General features: G+C 33.7%; 1 protein-coding gene and 1 pseudogene across 1 annotated transcript; one reads left to right on the top strand and one right to left on the bottom strand.

Moving 5' to 3' along the window:
* Positions 1-446: 446 nt before the first annotated feature.
* On the bottom strand, positions 447-5,071 carry LOC145031095 (GTPase LSG1-1-like). Its single transcript, XM_078979584.1, has 7 exons — positions 4,635-5,071; positions 4,121-4,225; positions 3,898-3,984; positions 3,687-3,780; positions 3,510-3,566; positions 1,885-1,964; positions 447-1,651 (listed from the first exon to the last, which is right to left on the bottom strand). Exons 1-7 carry the CDS (start codon positions 4,859-4,861, stop codon positions 586-588), a joined length of 1,716 nt encoding a protein of 571 aa, XP_078835710.1. The 5' UTR covers positions 4,862-5,071; the 3' UTR covers positions 447-585.
* Positions 5,072-5,577: 506 nt separating this feature from the next.
* Positions 5,578-5,841, top strand: LOC145033013 (18S ribosomal RNA; annotated as a pseudogene).
* The last annotated feature ends 2,995 nt before the right edge of the window (positions 5,842-8,836 follow it).

Genomic DNA, 8,836 nt, shown 5'->3' with positions numbered 1-8,836 from the left:
TTACATTTTTTGGTTGTCGTGTAATGGTGTTTAGTGCTTGAGTTGTCTGATGCTTTTAGATTCTCGGACACTTTTGCCCTTCGCTTCTCATTTGGGGTTGGTGCATTTGTGATTGGTATTTTTTCCATTGCTTTTGCCTTATGCTTGGAGGACGTTGGTTTCCTATGTTTTTACCTTTTAGTAATACTATGTTGGCGTGTTCATATTCTTTGTGCGGTTTGCTGCTTGTTGTTTAGTGGTAGTTTGGTTCCTTTTTGCTTTGGTTTTTTTTTTTCATAACTCTTGCTAACTTTCCGTTTTTCTTAATAATACTATTGCCGTTGAAAAAAATAATAATAATCAAACTACAATCATTCTTCTACCATGTTTCGCAAATGAAAATACATATTTGCTTGTCTATTGTATGAAACTAGAGAAGTATATATTTAATTGACCCAATAAAAACATGCAAGATCCATGATAGAATAGTCGTCGATCTTTTTGTAAAAATCATAGAGAGATAGAGACTAGGAAACACAAGAAACATTATCCAATTAATTTCCTTAATTCGAGGATATAAATAAAGGCTAGACTCAAGTTAGTTTATTAAGTAGCCACGACAGGTCCAGGTCCAGGTCCAGGTCCAGCGTTGACAGGTTTCTGATACACCCTGACAACCGGCGTCCCATCAGTCCCATCATCCTTAACTCTCCACCCTCTATCCTTCTTTCTCTGAGGCTTTTTATGATGCTGATGTTTATGAGAGGCAGAGGCAGAGGCAGAGGCGGCAGGAGGCAGCAGCTTCCTCCTTTCACCAGGTACTACTCCTTTACTCGATCCCAACAACCCATTAGCCATATCAAAGGTCTCAAGATCATCCATAACCTCTTCCAGCCTCCCTTCACCACCACCACTTTCCGATCTCTCATCCACCTTCTCTACATTCTCCTCCTCCTCCTCCCCTGGAGGCAGTTGATAATGGGGTAGTTTTCCGTCGATATAATCCTTCAAAATCTGGCGAGCAGCTTTCGTTTCATCGGGTAAACCACTGGAAGCCACATAGCCACGAGAGGCACAATATGACCTCAAAAGCTCAGCCGCCAATGGTGGGCGGTTTTCCGGCTCGTAAGGCTTAGGTTTTGGAAGGGTAATATTATACACAGCCTGGATGACATGTCTGGGAACTCGATCAGCCACCACCTGTACCGCTTCCCGGTGCTCCGTCATCCGGTGAATCGGTAAAACTCCGGATGCAATCATCTCGTATCTCGAGCTTGTAAACGACGGGAACACTAACCCGGGGCAATCACATAACGTAAGTTTTTCAGTGATTATTAAGGTTTGAAAATGCTTGGTTTTCCCGGGGGTAGAAGTTACACCGGTCCGTTTTGCCCCTACCAAAGCATTGATTGTTGAGCTTTTTCCTACATTCGGGTAACCTACAAATCCCACTGTTACATGTTCCGTGGTCCCCGTCCTCATTTCCACTATTTCCTCTGCCTCTGACTGTAAGCGGGACAATAACTCGTCCCTCGAGTATAGTTTTGTATCTGTATCTGAAGAAGAAACAGGAACAGGTGCTTTTTTCCCTTCTAATTCCGCAGTTGCAACTTTGGCTGACCAAAACACGTACAGAATGTCGTGGAGCTTGAAGTATTCAGCCCATTTTTGTCTGCAAAAAAATCAACACAACAACAACTAGAATATTGAGCTTCCATTCTTCTATTTTTGTGAGTAACAACAAAATACACCATCAACATATATTTAATGATAATTAAACAAAAATATTTGGATATAAATAAGAGTTTTGAAAATTATTTTGGTTTCTATAATTGAATCCCTTTCCATTTCCAATTCCTTTGACAAAATATTCTCTTATTCAAAAAAAAAAAAAACACTACTAACCTCACAGGATTTGGTAAAAGATCGGCCTTGTTGATGAGAAGTAGCGTCCTTTTATGCTCATCTATTTCTCTGGCATATGCCTGCATGCATTTTGACACGATTAGATGATCAAAAGAAGTATTTTATAGGATACGCCTATTCCTTGTTAACAACTGTAAGAGCCTTGCATTTAAAAGAGGTACTGTTTTCAGAAAAATACATATACATAACTTTTGTCCCTGTTTTCAGAAAAAAAAATGTATATATTTGCATAATAATAGAGTTAAAGAAGTCTAAAGCTTTATTTGACAACAGAAGGACATAGACAATAATGAGGAAAAGTTGAGAAATGTTGGTCACGGAAAAAAAAAATACAAATTTTATTTTAAAGAAAATTTGAAACCAAGAAAACAAGCACACAGGTAGCTACCATATGCTTACAAAGGTGCTTACAACTATCACGACACAAGCAACAAGTGATCTAAGCATAATACTACAAAGAGTAGTGACCAAGTAAACCTATACATAGGTTCTACAATTAGGTATATAAGTTGTACAAATTTTAGGATGATCAAGCTAAGCTAGTAGATGGACAAATGAAGGCTAGAAACATGAGGCGGAAGCTAATAAAGAGATGGGAAGGAACAAGTACTTGAGATGTAAGCTTCTAAAGTGATTAAGCTAAGCTAGAAGATGACATGGAAGAGCTAGAGGCTTGAATTGAAGTGTAAGCTCCTGAGGGGATGAGACACAACAAGTCCACTAGGTGTAACTTCTCATTAGAGCATCACTTTCTAATCCTAAAAGACAGGCATGTGATTTAATGGTATGCATACATGCTATAATATATTGTATGCTACTTTGCCATGCTTAATTACGTTTATACCAACAATTCCACCTTTACAAGTAAATCCTAATTTAATTTAAATAATATTATCCAGGATATATCCCAAGTTGTGGATATAACTATGTATCTATCAACTCACCAAATCATAATTGATTTATATATTGGTCAAATCAAAAAACTGAATTGGAAGGTCTGTTTACGAACTAAAATAGTATATACAAGTAAATGAAGTTTTTTAAAGCTCAGGGACCATAAAATAATTTCATATCAAGTATGGCTATCATAAGTGGTTACAATTACAACACAGAGCACCTGCTCTGCCCAAATTATTATATTAAATTGATATGAGATCCAACTGACAAAGTTCATTCATATATGTATGTAAAATCAAATAACCTTCAGGAAAATATCAAATAACTCTATGAGAAGTGAACATGTATAATTCAGAACCCTTTCTGTAAGAAATATTCAAATAAGTACGAAGAGACTATACACATCACATACACAACCCTGATGACATTATGGTTCACTTATTTTGATTTTTTCATGTTATTTTAGAAAACAAGGCATCAACATTCAAGTTCAACAAGAAAAGATCACAAATTGAACTGAAATTAAACAATGGATCCTAACCTGTTTGATCTAACAAGCAAAAAAAGCAAAAAGAATAAAGCTACACACCCATAAACAATCCAGATTTTGCAAAAATATGAACTAAATTTAAGATTATAGAAGTAGCTACAAGAACCTTGAAAAGAAGAAATAAATTTCCAAATTAGGTTTAAAACAGTAAATATACCTCTAGGTCGGGACAACGATAGAACAGTGGATCTCGCGCATCAACAACCATGACAAGCTGGAGAATTGTTGCCAGATTAGTTATTTTTTGAACAAAACAAATATTAAAAGTATATGCATGCAACATAAGAATTGAGTTTCCAAATGCTAGAAAGCCAAAATATGTGAAGAAACATACCAGATCACTACGTTCAACAACCCTCCAAAGTTGTCTCCATATATCAAGATTCTTCTCAAATGGTGTAAGAACAAGACTATCATTTTCCTCAAGCCTACAACATAAGAGTTGAGTTTTCAAATCCACAAGATTTCTTACACACAACACAACATAACATAACAAGCAAAGCAATTGTTCAAAAAGTTATTTAACTTGGGATAAATATACAAACCTTGCAAGGCTACGCCGCCAAACTAAAAAGGCACGCCTTTCATTGGCATCAAGCTCTTCGACAGACATTTTGGCATTCCATGCTGGCCTGAGAGAGAGAGAGAGAGAGAGAGAGAGAGAGAGAGAGAGAGAGAGGTGATTAAGAAAGGGTTTGGACTTAGGAATTGGAATAAATCTTTAAAATGAAAATACAACATTTACAATAAATAAGTTTTAATAAATACCTCCGTGGAACGCTAAGACTGCTTGCATGCAATGCCTCCTCTTTTAATTGAAGCTCTCTCCTTTGCTCGGTAGTCAATATCTCACTGGTGCTAGAACTTGACTCTCTATGTGATACATACACAGCCATCAATTAATTGAGCATCCACATCGTATATACATAAATAGAAGAACAACATCATGAAGACAAATAAAGAAAAGGGAACCCGAAATTTAAGAAACTATACTTGAAAGCATAGCACCCCTCTCACAAAAATATCCATATATTTGATTTCGTGTTGAAAATAAACGAAGTAAGTGTTCAGGTATGATACCAAATCACGAAAACCATAAGCTTGCACAGGTCTAAATAAATGAAATTAAACACAGCAAAATCCAAAGTAAAAGACCAAACTACTTGCATGTGTGCCCTTTCTAGAGATCATCTGGAACTAAAACAGATAGATAAGGGCTTCTTGAATGAGAAACGAACAATAAATAAATGAAATAAGATGGTTAAAGGAGCTAACGACATACAAATCAATAAGGGTATTCACGGCGGTGGGGTTGTCGGCGGAGAAGAGACGCACGGCTTCATCGGCTTGTTGGATTACAGCGTCGATATCGTTGACGTCGGTAATGGATTCAAGAACCTTCTTGTGTTGTTTGTAATAAACCTGACCCTTTTCCTTGGATTCTTGGATCATATGGTTGTGATGCTTGACTAGGGCTCTTCCCAAAGCCGATTTATCGCTTTTCCCCATTGAAGCCCGATGATGGTGGTCCTCAAGTTCCTTCACTAGGTTTTATCTGTATGGGTATGTATGTGCCCCAATTGTCGGCTACGTGAATATGCAGAATAGCAAAGTAACAGAGAGGTCGAGAAGTAGGAATTGGCAGCCCAAGAAGCAGCCAGACCTAAAATGTTGACAGAAAATCGATGAACCGACTGTTGTTAAAGTATATTGTTATGTTTACACGTTTTCAAAACGGAATGTGAGACCGTATATCCCATGTATTTATTTAAAAAATAGTGGGATTATTATTATAAAATTAATTAAATTTTAATAGTTAAAAGTTAAAATTATTAATAACTATTGCAAATAAATTATTAATTAAGAGTTTTTTTAATTATATAAATTTATAATTATTGATTTAAATAAATATGTAAAATTATATTATTTTATAATTTGTATTAATTTTATTTTAATTTCTATTTTAATGTTATTAATTTAATGTAATTAGAATGAGAAATTTAAAATTTGAAATTTGAAATGGAGAATCAATATGTTGATAAATAGTATGCATTAATTATAAGACATAATAAGGTGAAACATGACAAAAAAAAAATTGCATTAATTATGAGGTTTAATATGGTGACACATGTCAAAAGGAGATTAAAAACTACTCTTTTATTAGAATAAGGATATATCAATCATCCCATATGGTCCAGCCACATCCAGATTTACCAGCACTATATCTACGAGGTGGATCAATCATCCCATATGGTCCAGCCACATCCAGATTTACCAGCACTATATCTACGAGGTGGATCAATCATCCCATATGGTCCAGCCACATAGTCAGAGGTGAAATTCTTGGATTTATGAAAGACGAACAACTGCGAAAGCATTTGCCAAGGATGTTTTCATTAATCAAGAACGAAAGTTGGGGGCTCGAAGACGATCAGATACCGTCCTAGTCTCAACCATAAGCGGTGCCGGACCACAATCATCGTCGGGACGAATCCCCTCTGTTCACCATTATTAAAACAGGTAAGTTTTCTTATAGGATATTAAACCAAAAACTTTAGAAGTAAATATATCATGCATAACCACCCCAAAAACTTTTCTTGGCTCTGATACCATAATCGTTATGATATATTTACTTCTAAAGTTTTTGGTTTAATATCCTATAAGAAAACTTACCTGTTTTAATAATGGTGAACAGAGGGGATTCGTCCCGACGATGATTGTGGTCCGGCACCGCGACTTACGTCCTTATCTATTCTAAATTATGACTTCTTGATTTTGAAAAGTCCAAGACATTATCCATGGAACTTTAAATATCATAGTGAATTGTAACATGTATTCAAATTCTGGAATTTGTTGAATAAACAATTCTTTAAATTTGAGATATCCATCGTAAATTTCTTTTGGTAAACAATTTGGAAGAATACCCATATATTTGTACCAATTGATAAACCATCTTGGATATTCACAATTGAAGTTCAAATCAAAGAAGATAAACCATGAATGTGAATAATTCCGAATAAAGAATGCCTTAGTCCAGGCGTCTTGATAATCATAGTAAGAAAATTTGGGATAAGCAGGATAACTTATAAGAGGTTTTTCAGAGTGAAGGTTTGGAAACCAACTTTCTGGAGAAATGATTTTGATAATATGAGCTTTGCTAAAATCAATGTTTCCCTCTTTAGAATTAGAACGATGAACAAAATTGACTGAACCAGATTCTTGCAAAATAGCTTGATAATATTCTCGGGTTTTATATGAATCAACATAAAAGGTTTTTCCTTGTCCAAAGAGATGATTGGTGAGAATATGAAAACCTTGGTGTAACTTATGGATTTGAAAATCTTCAAGAATTTGAACTCTTAGGAAATTTGGATTAAGAACATAAGGAGTTTTTGTAGAAGGGCTAGGAGTAACAGATTTTTGAGTTTGAGGAGAGATAGGTTTTGCAAAAGGGCTTATTGTGTCAGTTGAAGCAACTTTTGGAGTAACAAGTTTTGACTGAAGGATATTAGAATAAAGTTGTGAATTCTTAGAAGTAGGTGTTAAAGGAGAAAAACGATTTTGATTTTGAAATGGAACTAGCTTTTGAGAGGCTGGAACAAGATTTTGATAGACTGGCTTCTTGTCATCATGTTTGGAAGAGGACGATGAACTCATTTTCCCTGCAAAAATTCTCGAGAAAGAAAGTCAGGAAGTGAGTTATTTTCTCCTTTTATAAATTCTATTTCGAAATCAAAGTTACCTAAGAGGGCTTGCCAACGAGCAAAAATTTGCTTGGAAATAATATTTTTTACATCTTTTTCCAAAATACTTTTTGCAGATTGACAATCTATTCTTAATAAAAAAGTTTTCATAAATAAATCATCTTCAAATTTCTTAATACATAAAACAATGCTTAAAATTTCCTTTTTGACAGTTGAATAATTTTTCTGTGTATCATTCCATGCACCAGAGTAATATCGAACTAATTGCTCTTCAGTTGAGTTAACAAATTTTTGTTTTAAAATTCCTCCGAATCCAATATCACTAGCATCGGTTTCAACTATGATTTTGGCATCGGGATGAGGTAAATTTAAACATGGCAAAGTAGGGACCTTTTGTTTTATATATTTAATTATATCTGTATGTTTTTGAGTCCATGGTTCAGGATTGTCTTTTAATCGATTATAAAGCGGTTTACATATGATCCCTAAATCTTTGAAAAAATCATGGATGTAATTTAAGCATCCTAAAAATCTTTGAAGTTGTTTTTTATCTTTAATTTCATCAGGAAATTTAGTAGAAAATTGCAAGCTTCTTGTTATAGGTCTAATAGTGTTTTTGACAATATCATGTCCTAAAAAACGAATTTCATTTTTAAATAAATGCATTTTTGTTGCAGAGACAGCTAAACCATTTTGATAAATTAAATCATGAAATTGATTTAAATGTTTAAAATGTTGATCAATTGATTTTGAAAAAATTAGGACATCGTCGATATAAGCAATAGCAAAACTACTTATAGGAGTTATGATATCATTCATAATATTTTGGAATTCAGAAGGAGCATTTTTTAATCCAAAAGGCATTACATTCCATTCAAAATGCCCAAAGGGAACATTAAAACCAGTTTTGTATTTATCTTCCTCATGAATTTGTATTTGCCAAAATCCTGATTTCATATCAAACTTTGAAAATATTTTTGAATCATAAAGCTTTTTTAGCAAATTTCGTTTATTAGGAATAGGATAACGAATCCATTCTAAAACTTTGTTTAAAGGTTTATAATTGATAACTAATCTTGGTGATCCTCTTTCTAATTCTGCAGCATTCATAACATAAAATGTTGAACAAGACCATGGTGACTTAGAAGGTCTTATGAGTTTTTTATTTATTAAATCTTGAATTTCATTTTTACAATGACTTTCTAATTCATTATTCATGTGAATGGCTCTAGATTTTGAAGGAATATCCTTTTCATTAAAATTTTTTATATATGGTAGTTTTACAATATGTTGCTTTCTATTCCAAAAGGCATTAGGAATATTAGAACAAACATTTTTTTCAAATTTTAATTTTAATCTGGTTATTTTATTTTGAATATTATTATCACTTAATTGATTAGTTATTCGAACATTATTTATTTCGTTAATAAGATATTTGGCTTGTTGCGTTTTATAATTAAGGACATTAATTGTTGAATATAGAGGAGGTTCACAAAATTTAAATATAATTTCTTTTCCAAAAACGTTGGTTCTTATACCATCATCATGAACCATAAAAGGATATAGTTTTGTAATGAAAGGTGTTCCTAGAATTAAAGGAGAAGATAGATCTTTTACTAAAATTAGGTGAGTTTTATAACAGTAATCTTGGTCATTACAAATATGAACATCATAAACTTTATAATTTACAATTAATTTTGTACCTCCGGCACCAGTAAGTCTAGATGTAGTTTTTTCATAGAATTGTGTAGGAAAAATTCCTTCTTGAATACAATTCATA

Source organism: Lactuca saligna, chromosome 2 (assembly GCF_052625555.1).
Source record: "Lactuca saligna cultivar CGN05327 chromosome 2, ASM5262555v1, whole genome shotgun sequence".
NCBI classification, from domain to species: Eukaryota; Viridiplantae; Streptophyta; class Magnoliopsida; order Asterales; family Asteraceae; genus Lactuca; species Lactuca saligna.
This window is presented reverse-complemented; position numbering and strand designations above follow the sequence as displayed.